A 20,833-nucleotide genomic window follows, 5' to 3' on the forward strand; every position below is an offset into this window, starting at 1 on the left:
CTATTCTAGTTTACCTGATAGGATGAAGAGTGATACGCTATAACCGTTATTTTCATTTGATCCTCCTGTTAGTTTTCTTCATATGTCTCTTCTCGTGAGGGCTTTATCTTTTTCTCTGACTGCCATTAGAATATTGCCGTTCCGCCAATTTTTAACTGCATGAGGCATATATAGCATTGTTCAGAAAGTAATTAAAGCTGTAAAGACCACCTTTTTGGAGTATTTTCATAAACAATATAATGTTATCCAGGTGTAAGAAGTACCCATCAATGGAGTTGAGGGGTCTTTTCCAGTATCTCGTGAACCAGTTAAAGAGGGGCCAAGGGATTGAGCTTGTTCTTCTCCAGGTTGGTTTGTATTCCTCAATTCGTATAATCCAATTTATTCAGGCTATTGGTGGGTGACTGTAATTACAATGATGTGTAGGAACTGATCCAGCAGATGGCAAACGTGCAATACACTGAGAACCTTACTGAAGATCAGTTGGATGCCATGGCAGGAAGTGAGACTTTACGTTATCACGCAACATCCTTTGGCATGACACGGAACAACAAGGTTCGTGTTTTTAGATCCTCAGAATTTTAAAATAACTTCTTATTAAATCTTCAGAGGAGCCAAGGTTTGGTCTTTACCATAAGTGCCTGTATTTTCTTACTGTTAGAGAAAATTGATGAAGTTGTCTGCTTGAAAATCAGGTTTTTTATTCTCAGTAATCTAAATGAAACATTATTGATTTGGTTATATTCAAGTTTGATCCCCTACATCTCCGTTTTAGCTCATCGTTTATACAGCTGCATATATTCTGACACTGGTGTGCGCTTTGTTTATGCATACACGTTTTACAAAGATGTGATGGGTTGTGGCAAAATTATTCATTTGAAGTCATTCATTTAGAATGTCTGGTCTTGTACGAAAATGCATTTTAAAACCTCCTCTTCTGTACGTCTGTAGATGCTAGGCTCTGAAGATAAAAGCATATAAGCTTGATTTATTTATTTACCTCAATCACTGAGGTATCTTAGTTTTTAAACAATTCTGATTTCTCTTCCTGGTTTTTGTAGGCACTTACCAAATCATCCAACCGTCTACGAGATTCGTTGCTTCCAAATGATGATCCAAAGATAGCTATCCCTCTTTTGTTACTTATCGCCCAGCACCGTTCTCTGTAAGTTGACAAATCTGATCGCTTGAAATTTTTTGACAAGGAGCATAAAAGTCTTTACTGGAGCACGATACACTACATCTTGTACCTGGAAAATATGCGTATCAAATCGGTGTTTAAAACTAATTATCTACATTGTAGATTTTATATTTGGTGTGACCACGGACAATGTTCCTATCTCTGAATAGAGTATTTGGATGCACACTTTTTCATTTGGTCTAGATTAATGTGATAATAATGTAAACTACCTGATATGCAGAGTTGTGGTAAATGCGGATGCACCATATATTAAGATGGTAACTGAACAGTTCGACAGATGTCATGGAATTCTCCTCCAATACGTGGACTTCCTTTCTAGTGCTGTTAGTCCTGCTGCTGCTTACGCTCTGCTGGTACCTTCGCTTGATGAGCTTGTGCACACATACCATCTTGAGCCAGAGGTCTCTCGATCTTTCTTTCCTTTGTTCCTTTCTTTACCCTTCTGTTACTGCACTCTTCAACAATATGGATTTCATCACTTTTCACATGTCTTTCTGGCCTACATCATAGCTATTATTGCGTTCTTTTTTTATTACTTCGCTGCATTTTGAAGCACATGCTTATGTTCTGAATCCCCTGCCAGGTCGCTTTTTTGGTATTTCGCCCTGTGATGAGGCTCTTCAAGTGTCGACGGAATGGTGATGTTTCATGGCCTTTGGATTGTGGAGAATCTATGGATGCAGATTCTGATTTATCAGAATCTGAGAGTTCCATGATTCTCGATCGCGGCGCATCTAAAAAAGCTATAACGTAATATTTGTCTGTTAAGCATATTTAATTACTTCAGCAATACTATAGACGTGATGTTTATTTGAAGTTTCAGATACTCTCCTTCTGAAGATTTGTAGTGATTAGTTAGTTATTTAATTGCATTACACCTAGATGCCGACTTACTGGACTTTGTCTCGTTTATATTATGTTTGCAGGTGGTCCGATGTTCTTGATACAGTAAGAACAATGCTGCCCTCGAAAGCTTGGAATAGTCTGTCGCCAGACCTCTATGCTACTTTTTGGGGGCTTACCCTGTATGATCTCCACGTTCCCAGAAATCGTTATGAGTCTGAGATATCTAAACAGCATGCTGCCCTTAAAACACTTGAAGAGGTTGCTGATAATTCTAGCTCAGCAATAACGAAGAGAAAAAAAGAGAAGGAAAGGATTCAAGAATCTCTTGATCGTCTTACCAGTGAACTAAAAAAGCATGAAGAACATGTTGCTTCTGTCCGTCGAAGGCTGTCACGTGAAAAGGATAAATGGTTGAGCTCCTGTCCTGATACTTTGAAGATCAATATGGAGTTCCTGCAGCGTTGTATTTTCCCTCGTTGCACATTTAGCATGGCAGATTCTGTGTACTGTGCTATGTTTGTACATATGCTCCACTCTCTCGGAACACCATTTTTTAACACAGTCAACCATATCGATGTACTGATATGTAAAACGCTACAACCAATGATATGCTGCTGCACTGAATCCGAAGTTGGAAGACTTGGGAGGTTTTTGTTTGAGACCTTAAAGATTGCATACCACTGGAAGGTAACTCTTAAAATTATATATTACTCTTGAAAGTATAGGACTGGGTTTTTTTTTCTAACCTAGTTTCTAATGCTGATGTTGTCTCTTATATTTTCTCAGAGTGCAGAGTCAGTCTATGAACATGAGTGCGGAAACATGCCAGGGTTTGCTGTTTATTACAGATACCCGAACAGCCAGCGTGTCACATTTGGACAATTTGTGAAGGTTAGAAATTCTGGTCCTTGACTCTATGATAATCGTACTTTTTGAGGTGTAAACTCTTAACTGTCTCAAGTTTGAGGTGGTATAAACTATATCTATTCAAGTATTCTTGTTCGTTACTATTTAGTGATCTTTATTATGATAAGCTTAGTTTAGAGGTGTATTTTAATACATTCTGGAAGGGCTAGCGTGAAGATCTTTCAACACCTAAGAGGCTATCGTGTAGAAAGTTTGACAAGATAAAACAGACAAAAAAGGAAAATTTCAGTTTTTGATGGCTGGTTAAGTTAGGGTGAAACGAAGGGGTTGTGTATCTGGAATGATTTGTATGTTATATGATGAGTGTCTGAAACCAAACCTGCAAGAGTTTGTTTACATTCTCTTCTGTAGTCGAGTTCCGAGTTACTAAGTGCATTTTCTCTATATTGGGATTTAGAATAAAATCTCTTGAATTCTCACGACACTGAAGGCTTTCCAGTTTATTACTATCTTTTTTTTTTTTTTTTGGAGTCGGGTTCAGAAATATATTTTTCTTTGTGGACTATAACTATTATTTGTATATTTTCATACTCTCCAATAAATCTTATCATGTAAAGCTCGAGTAAATCGTACTGTTTGAATTTGTTTTTAATGTGAGCTGGACCTTCCTACCTTACATATATTTGATTTATCGAACTCATGGCATGAGCCACATGACGCCTAGAAAAGTAATTAAACACCATTTTATCTTATGGAACTGCATTGCTTCTGCTCAGTGATTTTGATATATTTCATTTCATCTTTGGATGTATTTTCCTATGTATTTTTACTATTTAGCTGTAACGTATTCTTCTTTAATTACTGGTAGCAAAGTCTTCTTTCTTCTGTGTTTCATGTCTGTTTCATTTGTTGATCTCCCTGAAAGGTACATTGGAAATGGAGTGGAAGAATCACACGGCTTTTGATCCAGTGTCTGGAGTCAAATGAGTACATGGAGATTCGTAATGCCCTAATTATGTTAACAAGAATATCTGGCGTTTTCCCAGTTACTCGGAAGACTGGATATAACCTCGAGAAACGGGCAAGTACCTCCTTACTAGCCAGTCTTATGAATATGCTTTAAGTTGGTATGATCTCTATCATTGCATGTGTTTTTCTTTGTGAGAAGATTAATCTTTCCTTCTTTGTTGGTCTGGTCTTACAGGTAGCCAAGATTAAAAATGATGAGCGAGAGGACCTTAAGGTCTTGGCAACTGGTGTTGCCGCTGCTCTGGCTGCAAGAAAAGTGAGTGTTACCCATCGCAATTTCATGTTCAATGTTTTATGCAGTTTTCACTGAATGTCGATTTTTGCAGCCATCATGGGTTACAGACGAAGAATTTAGCATGGGCTTCCTTGAACTAAAGGCTCCACCAGTAAATACTCCAAAACTTGCTCCTTCCCAGAATGGCTTGGTAGGTGGTGTCTCCCAAGGTGAACTAACGGGGGGAAGATCTACTATTAATCAGCAGCCTGAATCTGGCGGCAAGGACCAGTTGTCAAAAAGTAAACCACCAGATGGAAGAACGGAAAATATACCTTCAAAAACTGATCAGGGACATCCAAAATCAAAGGGAGGCAATCCATCAGATGCCCAACCATCCATGTCTAAGAAGTCAATGGAGCAAAAGGAAACAGATGAATCACCCAGAATATCTGATGAGAATCATGTCAAAGCTGCTTTGAAGTATTCTGAGGCCGAGGTATTACCGTGTTCTTTGATATTTTATTTGTTCAGTTGGCTAACCCTGCTTTGCTTATGCACCCCAAATTTGTCACTAGCAGTCCACAGAAATTATATAGGAAATTTATCCTGCCCATTCGATCTTATTAGTTAGGCAGAGCCCATTCTACTCTCTTGACAGCTCCTTTTGATTAGATTTGGGTTTATCGTGTAGACATATGGACTGTATTTAAGCTATCCCTTCACGTGGGCCCTGGGGCTGGAGTAAGAGCGCTAAGGTCAACTGATTTGATCTCAAGATAGCTACTATCTACACTCTTCGCCTTCACCCCTACCTAACCCCACCTTTTTTATGTTGGAAGTTGGTCACTAAAATATTTCAGATAATCAACATTTTAGGAAGATTTTGGGCTTCAACTTTGTATCATGTATAATTAGTTTTGGATGGCAGGTAAAACCTTCCTCTAAACGGGGTGCTTCGACTTCATCAATGAACAAATCAACAAAACAAGATTCTGGAAAAGATGATGGAAAATCCGGTAAAGCTATTGGTAGAACATCCACAGCTGACAAAGATCTTATTTATCTGGAGAGCAGGCAAGCAGGTTCGACCAAAGCTTCTTCCAGCACAGCAGCCAATGGTAGCTTACCTGCTGGTTCGTCCAAAGGTTTGATCTTTCCCACAAAATCATTAGATGTTCATGGAAGCTAATGAAAGCTGGATGTACTTGTCAGGTATTCTAACTTTAATCTCTCTGATGCAGTGAAAGATGATGGTGCTGAAGCTTTAGATACACAAAAGCAATCTTCTCGGACTGTTCATTCCCCTAGGCATGAAATTAACACTTCTGTGAGATCGAGTGATAGGTTACAAAAGCGAGCTAATGCTGTTGAAGATAGTGACAGAATAAGTAAACGCCGTAAAGGAGATGCTGAGCACAAAGAGCATGACAGTGAGGCTCGACCGAGTGATCGAGACAGATCAGCAGAGGCCCGGGTGGATTTAAACAAAACATCCACTGATGACCAAAGCACCCATAGGGATAAAGGTAATGAAAGACAGGACCGAGACCACAGGGATAGAGTGGAGCGTTCTGATAAACCTCGCGGAGATGATGTGGAGAAAGTACGAGACAAATCCTTGGAACGCCATGGTAGAGAGCGCTCAGTTGAGAAGAGTCTAGATAAAGGAACGACTAGGAGTTACGATAGAAACAAGGATGAAAGAAACAAAGATGATAGAAACAAACCGCGTCATGGTGAGGCGTCACTTGAGAAATCTCATTCTGATGATCATTTTCATTCCCAAGGTTTACCCCCACCTCCACCTTTACCTCCTAACATCGTTCCACAATCTATGGCCTCGAAAGAAGAACCCGAAAGAAGGGGTGGGAGTACAAGGCATTCTCAGAGGCTTTCCCCGAGGCATGAAGAAAGAGAGAGACGACGCTCTGAGGAGAATTCATTAGTTTCTGTAGATGATGCAAAACGCAGAAGAGATGACGATTTTCGTGACCGAAAGCGAGATGACCGAGAATCAATCACTGTGAAGGTAACATGGCTCCCTCTTTACCGCTGTTAGCATTATCCCCTGTAGTGCATCATCATGGTTTCTTATGCGTTTTCTTATATACTATTGTCTTATGGTAAATCATTAATGATTTCTTGAAGTGCATTATTGTTCGATACATATTTTATCAGTTCTCAACTTTTTATTATAAAAAAAAGAAGAGGAGAAACACCATGGATTATTTTGTTTCCGCAATGGTCTCCTTGTATGAGCATAGGAATAAACATCTTATGCCAACTCTATGCAGGGAGAAGAAAGAGAAAGGGAAAGGGAAAGGGAAAGAGAGAGGGAAAGAGAAAAAAGTATCCCTTTGAAAGATGATTTTGAAGCTTCCAAGAGAAGGAAGGTTAAGAGGGATCAACAGGTCGCATCTGCAGAGCCAGGGGAGTACTCTCCAATGCCACATCAGTCATCTTTATCAATCGGGATGGGACCATCATCGTACGAAGGCAGAGAGCGGAAGAGCAGTAGCATGGTTCAACATGGAGGTTATCTTGAAGAGCCAAGCATGAGACTTCTTGGTAAAGAAGCTTCCAGCAAGATGGCTCGTCGTGATCCTGACCCGTATCCTTAAAAAAAGAGCCTCGTTTACCAACTTTATAATCTCTCTGCTTGAGTTTGCATCATGAAATGATCCCTTATATGATGCATCATTGATGGTATCTTCAGAGTTGCAAAATCCAAATCCAAGAATAGCTATTTCCTTGACCTTGGTATAGTATGTATGACCGTGAGTGGGAAGACGACAAGAGGCAGAGAGCAGAACGGAAGCGGAGAGATCGAAAGTAGACTGATGATGATTCGCGGCATTCGGTTAAGGGCTTCGGTTCGGTTTCACGGTTTGGGTGTTTTGGCTCGATTCAGTTTTAAAATATTAAGTCCCATTCAAGATTAAATTCAATTTCGGTTCGATTCGGTTTGGTTTTTGTTTTCGGGTTTTACAAATGATAACTGACTTAGAATATTTTCTGTAACTTCAAAATATTTTGGATAATACGGTTAATTTTCAATACAATAAAGTGTTTGATAGATAACCAACCAGAAAGAACAAAGAAAGAAAAAAAAATTATTGTATAAATTTTTACAGTGGCATCATGAGTTCGTTGTCGATTCAAAATCATTATTACGAGTTTATTGGTTATAAAGGTTGAAATACATTTTGCCTTCATATTGCGCAACCACAACATTCAAAATCATAATTATGATCTCTGCTTACATCGCTCTGTTAATCAATTTTAATAACATCAAACCTGTAGGCATACGATCGTAAGTTTACTGAATTATTGCTTACTTTTCTTAAAATGCGTCAATACGTTCTTTCAGTCCTCAAGTTGTTACATCGGCTAATTTAGCCGGTAATAAATTAGCTCTACAATTTCCATTTCTAAAGTAGAAATTTTTTACATTAACACCGGTCTTAATGTTAATTTCATACAAATCAGTGGTTTCATCGTGTTCAAATTCTTATGCCTATAGAGAACCAGATTCAAAAAATTATTAACAGCTCAAAACAAGGTCACAAATCCGATAGGCGTTGCAAAACTTATTTTAGAAACAAAGAATAAATAATAACGAAAACAAAAAAAGGACTTTCTAGAAATAACTCTTCAGTTCAGGTCTCCATATTTTTTTCAGCACATCGAAATCTCAGGAGAACGAAAGTTTTAAGTTTTAGCATCATCAGAGCAAAAACAGAAAATACCAACAGAAAAAGCTTAATTTTTCATAAAACTACGAGTAAATTTTAAGCAACCAACTAAAAAAATCAAAAAGAAGGAAAGAAATTGCCATCACTCAGTTCAGGTCTCCATAAATTTTCCGCATAATGAATCTCGGAAGAACGAAAGTTATGTTTTGATCATCATCGCGAGGCAATTATTACACAAAAGATAAGATCCATAGCCTCTTACCGAAGTAGAGATGGATATGAAATAGATTTTATCAAAACGAAACAACGATAATAGAATCACTACGATTGAAAATTCAATAAAGAAATTCGAAAGATTGATTGAAAAAGGCTACGAAGGTGATTGGTGTAGGATACATATTCATCACAACGCAATTTATATATATGCTATTGGAAGAGGGAGGTACAGTTGCGAGTAAACCCTAGCTCTGCCTTTGGGTTATATGGGCTTAGAATGAGCCACTGTTAATGTCCACACCAGCCCATAATTTTCTTCGTAGAATTAACTTCTTTTTGTTTTGAAAGAAAATAATTAGAACCACTCACATAGTCACATTGTATGTTTTTGTTTTTGTTTTTGTTTTTGTTTTTGTTTTTTTTTTTTTTGTAACAATCACATTGTATGTTTCTTATTAAAGATTTGGTTTCCTATTTTTATTTACATTTTTAACATATATTTTTCTACTTCTTTTATTTAAGTATTTGAATTTTGATAACAAAATATTTTGGAATGATTAAAATACTTCCATCATACCAAAATATAGGTTGACTATTCATCAGCTTACATTTTGATTGATTCATTATTTCATGTTTGATCGTTGAAATTTGGGTTCAGCTATAAGTACGAAAAAATGAACAACGTTCATTGAGAACAACACAATCAAGAACATATATATTCACGAAAATTATGCATTTTCGTAAGTTCAAGGTTTCTTGAGTTTAACCAAAAAAAAAAAAGGTTTCTTGAGCTTACTAAGCGTTTCCATATGGTAGAAACATAAAAATTCCAAAACTTGAAATTATAAACGGATAATAATCAAATTGCAAGCTTATTTTTAGATTCTGGATTGTGAACGAAACCATCGCACCTATCGGCCCATTTCCATGGATACACACCAGAGCTGTTAGTCTGTTACGTTGGATCACATCCGCATGAGTCTACTTAGACAATATGTGATCCACGTACATATGGTTGAATTCGACCACCAAATCAACACATGCATGTTTCTTCTTTTCTAGATTCGCTACTTTTTTCCTGACGACAGTAACAAAAGTAACGTTAAAAAAAAAGTAACGTAAAATTTCTCTAAAATCTTATACTTTTTTGATCACGTGAAATTATACCTTTTTCTACCTCCTGGGCCACATTTAGATCTACAAGTAATTTACTAAACCTAATGTGGAATGCGAGCTTAAGATTTTCATTAGAAAAAAAAAGTGGAGAGTACTCGTTCACCAATGTGTATTGTTTTTGTTAAACGAAAGACTCCATTTGAAAAGGACTTGATCATAATTTACTGTTTGAATGTGAAACACTGAATCTAATTGGTGACATACAATAAATAAAATTTACAACTTAATTTTAGCAAGAAAATTTGACAATGTGATAAATAATGACAACAATAAGAGATGGAAATACAACAAAAGAAAAGCGGTCTTCAAATTCCTTTATGATAAACGACATTGTAACAGAGACTAGTAAACTAGATTAAGAAATACATATAAGTAAAAAATTCACTAAAAATGTATACACTTGTTTTAGTAAACGACGAATTTAAACACTTGAATTTATTGTTTTTTGCTTGTCATCTTATTTTTTCGATGCGGTAAGCTACAATATTATGTTTTCTAGGCGGCATCGTACGAATCATTACCGCCACCATATACCGCTTTTCTTGCCGTTTTATCGGATTAGTTGCATCAAAGGTGTTACATGGACGGTTAGTTTATTACCGCAATGATTAAAAATCTACCAAATTTAAAGCAATGATTAAAAATTTCAATAAATTTCTCACACTAAATACATAATTAAAAAAAAATGGAAGAGAGAAGTTTTCTGATAAACTCTTCTTACACAAGTCTTTTTATGATTAATCTGAATCTTTCTATTAAATATTAATATAATTTATGTTAACATTTAAAATTATGTTGACAATTTAATTGAGAATCAGTTAAAAAAACACTACCTCTTAGTCAAATTCTGCCATGTCCACATATTGACAGGGTAAATGTGGTGTCAAGCTATTGATATCATTATTAGGCCACTAAACACTATTAACTTTTGAGATTCTCTTTAAATAAAGTCATAAAGTTATGCTAAGGGAAAGTATCAAAGTAAATAGAAATAGAGCTTTAGAGTTATATGTTAGTTGGCATTGCACTGAAGTTGAAGGCATCACGAGAGAGAGAGAGAGGGAGAGTGAGCTATGGAGAAACAGATTCCATCCAAAGGGATTCTCAAGAACGAGGCTCTTAAAAAGGTCGTTTAATTACTCTAATTTCTCATTAAGTTTGTTTTTGCTCGGATCCTTTGATCTGCAAAATATAACTTACTTTATTGTCCGATAGATCGAAGATGCTTTATCATTAATGATTTAAGATCTTCCGTAAATGCTATCGACACATGTATTATACGGTTGTGGTTATGAATCAAACGTTGTGATATGTGTGATACAGTACATCTTCGAAACGACGGCGTATCCAAGGGAGCATGAACAGCTCAAGAAATTACGAGAAGCTACTGTCCACAAGTATGGCAATTTGTAAGTCTGGCTACAACCTCCTGCCGTGTCCACCATTAGTTGACTTGAGCTAGTATTTTGCAAGAATTTATATAATCATATATTCTTGATCGTTTGTAACGTTTGAACACAAAAACAAACGTAAACAAACAATTAATACGTAAATACACGTTAATCGAATCAACTCAAGGATTATACTAACAACAACTAAATCATTTGTGTTGATATATGCGCAGAAGCGAGATGGAGGTCCCGGTTGATGAGGGGCTTTTCCTATCGATGCTTATAAAGATGATGAATGCCAAAAATACGCTAGAGCTTGGTGTTTTCACGGGCTATTCGCTGCTCACTACGGCCTTCGCATTGCCTGAGGATGGCCATGTATGTATATACAAACACTCCTCCTTGATTACTTATTCTAAAAAAATCAAATAAACAAAAATGAATAAGAGCTAACATCTACGAATATATATCTAGATTACTGCAATAGACATTGATAAAGAAGCATACGAGGTGGGTCTAGAGTTCATCAAGAACGCAGGCGTTGATCACAAAATCAATTTCATACAATCTGATGGTCTCCAGGCCTTAGACAAGATGTTGAGCGTACGTAATCCTTTTTTATAAATATCAGTCATGCTTTTGTTTTGTTATATTACTATTAGCAATTATTTTGCTCTCTATATTATATGTTGTTAGATATATTTTCTAGTTTAGCTTGCGGCTTCTTATAAGAAAATCTTAAGCACTCCCTTGAGGCCCTGATGATGATGTCAAAAATATAGTCGTTTTATGATGACATTGGCTAATGCATGATGGTGTGGCACAGGAGAATCCAAAACCGGAGTTTGATTTTGCATTTGTTGATGCTGATAAACCAAACTATGCCAACGTACACGAGAGACTACTGAAGCTGGTAAAGGTCGGTGGAATAATAGCGTTTGATAACACATTGTGGTTTGGGTTTGTGGCGGAGGAGGGAGAGGAAAACGTGCCAGAACACATGAGGGTGAACAGAAAAGCCCTCATGGACTTGAACAAGCGGCTCGCTTCTGATGCTAGAATAGAGCTATCTCAAGTCTCCATTGGTGATGGTGTTACTCTCTGCAGACGCCTTGTGTGATTAAGAGACTCATCAAAACACCAAGTGTTCTTAGTTTTTTATTTTATTTAATCAAGTTGTTAGAATCTATAATGCACTCTCTTCCTCTGTTTTTGCTCATTGCGTGTGTGCTTTCCCGGACGAGATTGGTTCGCGTTTGTAGGTGTTGTATTATGCTAAAGATTGTTGTTGTTCTTCTTCTTTAGCTTTTAAATACAAAATTTACCTGTGTGGCGAGATCGTGTTCTTTGGGAATTTGATTTGCAAGTTAAGGCCCTAGTTATTGTCAGTTATCATGAATTGCAAGTCGAACACAAGAATCTATAAGAAAAATTAAGAGACAGAAAGGAAAGCGATGCTGAGCTTCAATATGTAATAAAAAACATTTATATAAATCATATTCATATATCTGAAAACCCAACATTCAAACGAATAATCACACAAAGACTGAAGTAGAGTACTACAAACAAATAAGGAATCAGAGGTACACAAACTCTCTCTCTCTCTCTCTCTCTCTCTCTCTCTCTCTCTCTAGAGAAGCCAATACAAAGCTCTCTAACCTATACACCCAAACAAACTAACTTCCGAAGAAGAGACGAAAACGTTAGCCAAAATGTCAACATTTCCTCTCCTCCTCTCTTCTCTCCTCCCTCTAACCAGTTTAAACCCGATCTAGGTCACAAACTCTCTCAAACTCACTGGGTTATAGGTGTGAGGATGGGATTAGCAGCATGCTAAGTTATATGGTGATACAATCAATCACATGAGGTAAAAAAAAAAACACAAAGTAAAAGCATGATATAAGGTTAAACCGCTTAATAATATTATGGAAGCTACCCTCACTGGGTACTCTTCGTTAACCCACTTCGTCCAGCAGCTCTGCGCAAATCCAAATACCAAAGTCAGTTTGAATATTAAGCTGTGTATTAAAAAAATCTGACTTTGTAGAGAAAGCTCTGAAAACTGTATAGAAAGCTGTAAAACGATCATGATGATTCCCCATGAATTGCGCGATACAAAGTGAAAACTAGCTATATACCTTCCAGCAAGTATCTGGGCGGTGTTGGATGAGCTCTTGCTATTTGAAAACCTTTTGGCTCTGGTGTCCTGATCTTTCTCCACACGCATTGCAGCAACTTCTTTCTCCATGGCAGCTACTTCCCTTCTCATCTTCTTTGCTTCAACCTCCATTGCCTTTGTTAAAGTTTCCACCTTCTTCGCTAGCATCTGCAAAACCTCAAATTATCAGACTGCCTCCATTTACAACAGTGAACGGTTTCATATGTGCCGACAGAATCACATGCAGAAATTCTACCTCGATGGCATCATCCTTGTCTTTGAGGCTTTGGTCTTTCTCATGAGAGGCTTTTCTCAAAGAAACTACTTCTTTCTGTAATAAATCATACAAAACACCTGGGACACTGTCCTCGGTTTCTGCTGCAGGGTTTTCACTTTCTGGCTTCTCCTCCGAATTTTCTTTCCACCCATTAGCTGTCTCAGCTTCCTTAGAGTCATCAGACGCCTTGCTGAAAGAATAATTCCCAGGTCCGTTTAAGAGTGCTTTGCCCCTGTCCAAGGATCTTGTGCCTCCATCAAATGACTTAGATGTTCCTTTAGCATTCTTCAACACAGAAGTTGAATTAATAGACAAGGAATGTCTCATCTGAGAAGCTGGAGCTTTCTTTGAAAAAGAACCGTTTGATGGAAATTTTTGTAAGCTGTCAGCTCCACCAAGCGATTGCCTGCGAGAGGGTCCATTACTCATGCTCCTTGTCTCGGATGTGTTCCTGGTGCTGCTGTTTGAAGTTCCTCGAAGTGTCTCCTCAAGCACTTTAAGACGCAGTTGAAACTTTTCCTGGTAATTGCACAGACAAACATTTTACTTCTTGTCTTTTGCAGCAAAAAATCGAATGAGAGAAGCTGACTAATGCGTAAGATCCATTACTTTTAATTGTGCTTCAGATTTAGCAGCTCGATCTGTTATGGCAAGCTTATCGCGAAGTTGCTGCATTTCTCCCTGCAAAGAGTAGAGAATCAAGAACTGAGAATGTCGATATGACTGTGCCTTGATCACTGCAAAGAATTTGCATCCTAAGAATCTAGGAGAGGGGGCCATCATATCTAATCAAACCTGTAGAAACCTTCTTTCTTCAAGCCATTGCTTTACAGGCATCACTTTATCATTGCCATCTTTCCACTCATTTGCTACCACCGTAGCAACTCTGTTTGCTGTAACCTTTGCACGTGCAAGCTCCCGGTCAAGAGTTTTCCGTTCTTCCTGAAAGATGCAGCAAGAATAGAATTTCTTCATCAGTAGGCAATTCTCGTGGCAACAAACTACAGACTTATTGCTCTCTTTTTTTGGAAGGCTTGTGGAGTTTGTTTAGTTACATTCATCTCTTGAAATTTCCGCTGGTAATCCCTTACGGCATTTGCAGCAGCACCACCAGCAAGAACAGCCTCTTCCAGCTCCCGTACAGTCTGAGTGAGTTTTTCTACTTCAGCAACCTTCTGCCTATGCATTTTGTCTAGAATTTTGTTTTCTTCCTAATAACATAGAATAAACTTATTAAGATTTCTGGCAAACGACGTGCGATGGGTAGATTACACCACTAGCGTGTTTAGGTATTTACAAAGAATAAGATGATAACTACAGAACCTGACAGATTTCAATTTGTTTCATCAACTCCTGGTTCTTATTTTGAAGATCATCCACCATGGCTGCTTTTGCCAGGGCACCTTCAATGGTCCTCTCAGCATCAAGTAAGGCAGCTTCCTTTGATTTAGTCAGACGATCCAAAGCCCTGTTATCTTCTTGAAGCTTACCAATCTATGGAGAAACAAGGTAGTTGATCAATGACTTCATTAATTTTCAAAATCCCGATATGGAGGTAGAGAGATCAAGCAATTAGACTTAAAAAGGCAACCTCTGATCGAGCAAGCTTAAGTTCAGCTTCTAACGGAGCAAGGATGGCTTCAATTGGAGGCATGTCATCATCCTTTTGGGCAGCATGGACCCTTCTTAAGGTGGCTTCAGCAGCAAACTGAGCAGCCATTGAGGCTTTCTTCTCCTCATTGATTTTCTTGATTTCTAGATTCTGCAACACGGTTGATATCATATGTCTATTAGTATAAAAAAAAATGAAAGGTGAACATACTTGAGCAAAGGAAGGATCATCGAGTAATACTTTGCTTTCGAGAATGGATTCGGTCAACTTGAGCTTTTCATCCAACTTAGCAAGCTCCTCAGTAAGCTAAATTTCAAAAAAAAAAAAAACATAAGAGGAAAAGTCAATCCATGAGAAGCATGAAATCTCACTTGCAACTACTTAAAGACCAATAAAGAGAATGTACAAATCTCTGACGGTTGAAACATAAAAGTCAAGAACAAACACCATGATGTAATAATTGATCAAGACTAAGCAGCAGTAAAATCCTGAATGCTAGCACCCACTGGGGATAAATGCACCTGAACCATTCATGGCAGGTGAATTCTTGATTCTTCAACTTACAATAGTAAAACTTAGAATTCGTAATGAAAGAAAGAAATAAAGTGAAACACAACTCAGATGTGAAATATAGCAACCAAAAAAAAAAAACTTCCCTAAGAATTGCTAAATGTGAAATTGAAAAGAAAAAAAAAAGCTTGCAGAATTTCAAACGAACACAACACAAGACAAAAATAGAAAAATCAGAATACAAAGAAAAACAAACCTCTTCAACAGCTTTCTCTCTCTGCCTCTCAGAAAACCTGAGCGCTTTGATCTCAGCGTGTGCTTCCCCTAACTCTCGATCCTTATCTGCATCCCAATAGATTGTTCAGAACAATAGACTCAATCAAGCAAAAAAAATTGAAACCGAATCGACGCATAAACACAACTAGATCGAGCAAGCATTTTATCAAACCTCTAACTTCGTTCTCTAATCGATTAAGCTCCACTTTCACTGGATCCGAGCCATGGAGCAGAGTGATGAACTCATTATCAGCCGCAGCGTCGAAGCTCGGCCTAGTTGGCCTCCGCTTCGAAGAGCTTTTTCCTCCGCCGCTCTCCTTGTAAGACGCCGACACCGTAAGCGACGGATACGACGCCGCCGGTTGCGTAGCCTGCTCGGTTACCGTCGCCGACTCATCTCCGTCACCGGAAACATCCGACATCTCCGATCTGATTCCCTTTCACGGTCACTCCCAAAATCCCGCGGAATCCCAAAATGCTAGACAACAAAAAAAAAAAAGAGTATCAACACTGAGCTGAATAATGCAGATTTCGAGAAGAAGCTAAAAAGGAGTTATTGGGATCCAAATGCTCCCTGGTTTTCAGATTAGGAGTCACACGAGGAGAGAATGATGCTAACCTAGAGAGAGAGTAGAGAGAGTAGAGAGAGAGAGCTCTTTCGTTTTTTTTTTTTCTCTATTGAGAGAAGAGAATGAGATTAGAGAAAAGGAGAAAAGAGATTTAAATGCTGTTACAGTTGTTTCTCTCTCCCCCTCTCTCTCTCTATTAGATTGACAAGAAAGCGATAGGATGACGCAAGATTAATAATCCTTAATCTCTTCTTAATACACATAAGTTTGAACATGTTACTTTTCAGATTAATCAATAAACTAAAGTGAGATAATAGAGATTAGTACTATGTTTTCTACTGTTTTTATATAGTAGCTTACTGTTTCCAGATCTCCCTTAACATTATCTTTTACATTTATGGTGTTTAACTATAAATAAAAAACAAATAGTGTATATGGAATAAATAAAAATTTGGTAGAATGAAATTTTAGTTGAATTCATATTTGACAACGTTATCTAACTTTTTAATTTTAATTATTATATCTGAACATCAAAGAGATTGTTGGGAGGCTTAAATTGGCGGTTTTTGTTTGTTTAATTTATACAAAGTGTTTTACGTTCCATTAAGAGTAACCACAAATTCTCCTTTTTAGATTTCTATTTTGTTTGTAGTACATTCCTTTCTTCAAAAGATAATTTAGCGAAAAGAGAACACCTTTCAGTTTAATATTTATAAGCAAATTATGTGATATATGTATTTAACTTTTGCTAATAGGTGAATAGTTAGTTTTTATGATTAAAATATGTTGACGTGGTCAAAATATGTTTAATTGTCTGATTATTAGTAAGAAAAAGGTGTAATTAGTGAAGGTTAGATGCTTTGCGCGTGAAAAGAGGGAAAATGTTCGATGTCCCAAATATTTTGTTTCACTTTTTCCTTTTTCGAGGGATAATGCTTCTTCTCTTTTTTCTCAAGTAAGGTTAGTTGGTTCTATGTCTTTGTAAAAATCAATGGACCACGATAAGAAAAGTATATGAACTGTAAGAATCAACGGACCACGATAAGAAAAATCAATGAATCATATTCTTACATTTCTCATTATTCTCAAGTAAGGTTAGTTGGTTCTCTGTCTTTGTAAAAGTCAATGGACCACGATAAGAAAAGTATATGAACTGTAAGAATCAATGGAACACGATAAGAAAAATCAATGAATCATATTCTTAATTAGAGATCACTCAAGATTATAGCCGTAAGCTAGGAATAAATTTACGATAGTGTTCATAAATATTGATAAATGTAATAGGAACAGAGGCGTGTTGTTTGAGAATGAAACATTTGGTAGATGGTAAGACCCCCAAAAGTGTTCGTGTATAGCTAAATGCAAGTTAAGTAACTGTTATCCCCTTCGGGAAGAAAAGACGAATAAAATGCAGTTTTTAAAAAAATGCAAGTTAAGTAGATGGAGAGTTCAATACTTTACTTCTACTTTTTTCTGTTTATTATATCTCTTTATTCTATTCCATCATAGTATATTTTTCATTAGTATTTTTTCACACATAATTTAAACAAATGTTATCGTGATGTTATGTAAAATAATAAGTCATCGGATAAAATAACATGCTTTTTATTAGCAACATGCATAAAATTGTTGCTATATTCAAAGACATAAGCAATAGGTTACTCAGCTTATTTTACATGCTTTTTCATCGGTCGTTTTCACACAAAAAAAACAACATATGGTCATCTAGAACATATATTCTAGAAAATGCAAAAATTTTCCTTTTTGGTTAAGAAAAATGCCAGTATTTTCCATACATAATTTATCAATAAAACTACATATATTTTAAAGTAAATGATGGTAAGCAAATGTTTTTGAATGCTAACTCCAAAAAACGTATATTTTTATATGTTAGGAAGACAGCTTTATTTATTAATGGATACTATAACTGTTAAGATATATATATATATATATATATATATATATTAAGGTCCATATGTTACTGTTATATAAATTATACTAGGTCTTCTACCAAAAAAAAAAAAAATCATCATACATTTAACATGCATGTCTCTTTAACTTGATGGACTTTTTTTAACATTCACGGACTGAATCCAATTTCTTTTGGACCGAAAACACATATCCCTTACTTTGACCAATATATAAATTTTGATATCATTCTCACATCTGAGTTTTCATCTCAATGACGATGAGACGAATGACATATATATATAATACATTAGGCCACAAGAACTTCTTTTATACAGATTTCTAACACATAATCTTAAATTAGTTTCAAATGTTAAAAGAACAAAAAGGGATAAGTAAATACATCACAAATTTATGTAATAAGTACTATAAATGTAGCCTGGAGAGTTAATAAAAAGGAAAATCAAGCTGGCGTTGGTAAATACAATTATATAAACACAGGATAATGTCTGAACTCTGAAACCTTTCTTCAATTTTACAGGAAGAAAAAAATAATCATACCTTTGTCCTTTTTCCCAGAAGTAAGAAGTATAAACTAAGCAGACAATACTATTTGATATTCCTCAGTCGGAAATTCTGCAATCTTACTTAAACGATATTTAATTTAGTTAGTATTCCGTACTTACATGCTTGCTTCCACTGCTGCAACGTGACCTGTCGATTAAATATTGATATATTATTGTAGGTTTGAATTTTAAGAGTACCAAACACAACGGATTAAACTCAATTGACTTTCCCAAAGATATAGCGGTCAAATACCAATACATTGGGTCCAAAACTCAGAATAACGTAATAAATTTTTAAAAATATATTGTGAATTTGTTTCGGGCGATTTTTTTACTACCAAACCTACTGTAATACATTATAGATGGACAACTCTTCGTCGGAAACACCTAGAAAAAATTGACAAAATATTCAAATATTCATGCTAACAACATGTAGCGAAGTCAAAACAACCTAATTCGCCGGCGAACACATGTACTTTGAGATGGTACAAACTAAAAAGGTAATAAAAATGGTAATATACTACATTGTGAAAACTTAGAAACTTTATTAATCACTGGAATGTATATATAGAGTACATAGGGAATCTAGGTTAAGTATAATGCCCTGATGGGTCTAATGGGCCGGTATAAGAGTCCATATATGATATGTGTTATAACACTCCCCCTTGGACGAGTAAACCGGGTCAGCTACTCAATCGGGATCTCAATAATGCGCTGGGGAATGTTGCCTCATTAAAACCTTACCAGGAAAAACCCAGTGGGACAAAACCATGGTGAAGGAAAAAGAGTACAACACGCATTACTCCCCCTGATTGTAGCATCACTGCAGATCTCTAAGTCTATACATTCCTATCTGTTTGACGAGCTTCCGGTGTGTTGAAGTAGGCAATGATTTGGTGAAGAGGTCAGCTGAATTCTCACTGGATCAGACCTGCTGAACGCTGAGAGTGCCGTCCTTCTGCCAGTCTGAGGTTGAGAAGAACTTCAGTAGAATGTGCTTCGTCCGATCTCCTTTGATATATCCTTCCTTGAGCTGAGCTATGCATGCCGCGTTGTCTTCATACATCACCGTGGGCTGTGTGTCTTCGTCCATACCACAATCTCTGCGGATGTGCTGAGTCATGGAGCGCAGCCAGACGCATTCCCTACTAGCCTCATGAATGGCTAGGATTTCAGCATGGTTTGATGAAGTGGCAGTGAGTGTCTGCTTCATTGATCTCCAAGAGATGGCTGTTCCTCCATGCGTAAAAACGTAGCCAGTTTGAAACTTGGCAGTGTGCGGATCTGATAGATATCCTGCATCGGCGAAGCCGACTAACCCATCTTTATTTTGGTTAGTATAGAAGAGTCCTAAGTCTTGAGTACCTCGAAGGTATCTTAGGAGATGTTTTATACCGTTCTAGTGCCTCTGAGTTGGAGATGAACTATATCGAGCGAGGAGGTTCACGGCGAAACATATGTCTGGTCTAGTGTGACTAGCCAGGTACATTAACGCTCCTACAGCACTGAGGTATGGCTTTTCAGGACCAAGGATTTCTTCATCATCCTTTTTGGGACCAAGAGGGTCATCACTTAAGCTTCTAACTACCATTGGGCTGGTCAATGGGTGAGCTTGGTCCATATTAAATCGCTTGAGTACTTTTTCGATATAAGCCGATTGATGCACAAGGATTCCTCCTTTGATGTACTCAAGTTGTAATCCCAAACAGTACTTTGTTTTGCCTAGGTCTTTCATTTCGAATTCTGCTTTTAAGCAGTCGACTGTTTGGGAGATCTCACCAGATGTTCCGAGGATGTTTAGATCATCCACGTATACTGCTATGATTACAAATCCTTTGTTTGAGTACTTATTGATGAAGATGCATGGACTGATGGGGTCATTTTTGTAGCCTTCTTTGATGAGGTAATCGCTGAGGCGGTTGTACCACATACGCCCACTTTGTTTCAGTCCATACAAGGATTTGTTCAGCCTGATGCAGTATTGATCTCGAGATGCATTTTTGTCTTTTAGTTCAATGCCATCTGGGAGTCTCATATATATTTCGTTGTCCAGGGGCCTATAGAGATATGCGGTTACAACATCCATTAACCGCAGATCAAGATTTTCTCTTATGGCCAGACTTATGAGGAATCGGAATGTTGTTGCATCCACCACTGGAGAATAAGTCTCCTCATAATCGATTCCGGGTCTCTGTGAGAATCCTTGTGCTACAAGCCGTGCTTTGTATCGAACGACTTCACCGAGTTCGTTCCTTTTGCGCACAAAGACCCATTTGTGGCCCACTGGCTTGATGTGTGATGGGGTCCTGATGATCGGAC

General features: G+C 37.2%; 3 protein-coding genes and 2 non-coding genes across 7 annotated transcripts in view; 2 read left to right on the forward strand and 3 right to left on the reverse strand.

Annotated features, from left to right (window-relative positions):
• The window catches only part of LOC18992373 (THO complex subunit 2), a 14,094-nt gene extending 6,821 nt beyond the window's left edge, over positions 1-7,273 (forward strand). The window contains exons 19-32 of the mRNA XM_006415764.2: positions 251-347; positions 427-555; positions 1,062-1,165; positions 1,422-1,602; positions 1,785-1,951; positions 2,128-2,734; positions 2,834-2,938; positions 3,840-3,995; positions 4,119-4,199; positions 4,270-4,656; positions 5,089-5,305; positions 5,402-6,189; positions 6,455-6,771; positions 6,927-7,273. Of these exons, the coding sequence (XP_006415827.2) occupies positions 251-347; positions 427-555; positions 1,062-1,165; positions 1,422-1,602; positions 1,785-1,951; positions 2,128-2,734; positions 2,834-2,938; positions 3,840-3,995; positions 4,119-4,199; positions 4,270-4,656; positions 5,089-5,305; positions 5,402-6,189; positions 6,455-6,771; positions 6,927-6,996 (3,406 nt within the window). The 3' untranslated portion in view covers positions 6,997-7,273. The remainder of the gene's footprint in view (positions 1-250; positions 348-426; positions 556-1,061; positions 1,166-1,421; positions 1,603-1,784; positions 1,952-2,127; positions 2,735-2,833; positions 2,939-3,839; positions 3,996-4,118; positions 4,200-4,269; positions 4,657-5,088; positions 5,306-5,401; positions 6,190-6,454; positions 6,772-6,926) is intronic.
• A 535-nt stretch (positions 7,274-7,808) lies between these two features.
• Positions 7,809-7,895, reverse strand: LOC112084246. Its single transcript, XR_002898202.1, has one exon. It is a non-coding gene; the product is annotated as a small nucleolar RNA Z159/U59 (small nucleolar RNA).
• Positions 7,896-7,995: 100 nt separating this feature from the next.
• Positions 7,996-8,079, reverse strand: LOC112084247. The gene has a single exon (XR_002898203.1). It is a non-coding gene; the product is annotated as a small nucleolar RNA Z159/U59 (small nucleolar RNA).
• Positions 8,080-10,232: 2,153 nt separating this feature from the next.
• On the forward strand, positions 10,233-11,931 carry LOC18992375 (putative caffeoyl-CoA O-methyltransferase At1g67980). 2 transcript variants are annotated; one of them, XM_006415768.2, is made up of 5 exons: positions 10,233-10,374; positions 10,571-10,656; positions 10,872-11,016; positions 11,113-11,241; positions 11,465-11,931. In XM_006415768.2, the coding sequence occupies exons 1-5, from the start codon at positions 10,321-10,323 to the stop codon at positions 11,756-11,758; spliced, it is 708 nt and encodes a 235-aa protein (XP_006415831.1). In that variant the 5' UTR covers positions 10,233-10,320; the 3' UTR covers positions 11,759-11,931. The 2 variants fall into 2 exon arrangements, with proteins under 2 accessions (XP_006415831.1, XP_024008691.1); XM_024152923.1 differs by having other exon boundaries at positions 10,571-10,644.
• A 229-nt stretch (positions 11,932-12,160) lies between these two features.
• Positions 12,161-16,144, reverse strand: LOC18992376 (microtubule-associated protein 70-2). 2 transcript variants are annotated; one of them, XM_024152634.1, is made up of 12 exons: positions 16,105-16,144; positions 15,644-15,954; positions 15,452-15,537; positions 14,926-14,991; positions 14,665-14,835; positions 14,397-14,567; positions 14,129-14,284; positions 13,869-14,015; positions 13,683-13,754; positions 13,053-13,592; positions 12,777-12,964; positions 12,161-12,616 (listed from the first exon to the last, which is right to left on the reverse strand). In XM_024152634.1, the coding sequence occupies exons 2-12, from the start codon at positions 15,891-15,893 to the stop codon at positions 12,577-12,579; spliced, it is 1,887 nt and encodes a 628-aa protein (XP_024008402.1). In that variant the 5' UTR covers positions 15,894-15,954; positions 16,105-16,144; the 3' UTR covers positions 12,161-12,576. The 2 variants fall into 2 exon arrangements, with proteins under 2 accessions (XP_024008402.1, XP_006415832.1); XM_006415769.2 differs by having other exon boundaries at positions 15,644-15,949; positions 16,091-16,144.
• Positions 16,145-20,833: the final 4,689 nt, after the last annotated feature.

This window comes from Eutrema salsugineum, unplaced genomic scaffold (assembly GCF_000478725.1).
Source record: "Eutrema salsugineum unplaced genomic scaffold, Eutsalg1_0 scaffold_5, whole genome shotgun sequence".
NCBI classification, from domain to species: Eukaryota; Viridiplantae; Streptophyta; class Magnoliopsida; order Brassicales; family Brassicaceae; genus Eutrema; species Eutrema salsugineum.

Excerpts from the sequence above, each read along its gene's own strand:
- LOC18992375 (XM_006415768.2), top strand. The coding sequence starts at position 10,321 with ATGGAGAAACAGATTCCATCCAAAGGGATTCTCAAGAACGAGGCTCTT. Across the intron at positions 10,375-10,570 it reads AGAACGAGGCTCTTAAAAAG|TACATCTTCGAAACGACGGC; the intron begins GTCGTTTAATTA and ends TGTGTGATACAG. Across the intron at positions 11,242-11,464 it reads CCTTAGACAAGATGTTGAGC|GAGAATCCAAAACCGGAGTT; the intron begins GTACGTAATCCT and ends GGTGTGGCACAG.
- LOC18992376 (XM_024152634.1), bottom strand. The coding sequence starts at position 15,893 with ATGTCGGATGTTTCCGGTGACGGAGATGAGTCGGCGACGGTAACCGAG. Across the intron at positions 14,992-15,451 it reads GAGAGAAAGCTGTTGAAGAG|CTTACTGAGGAGCTTGCTAA; the intron begins GTTTGTTTTTCT and ends TTTGAAATTTAG. Across the intron at positions 14,016-14,128 it reads GGAAATTTCAAGAGATGAAT|GAAGAACGGAAAACTCTTGA; the intron begins GTAACTAAACAA and ends TGCATCTTTCAG.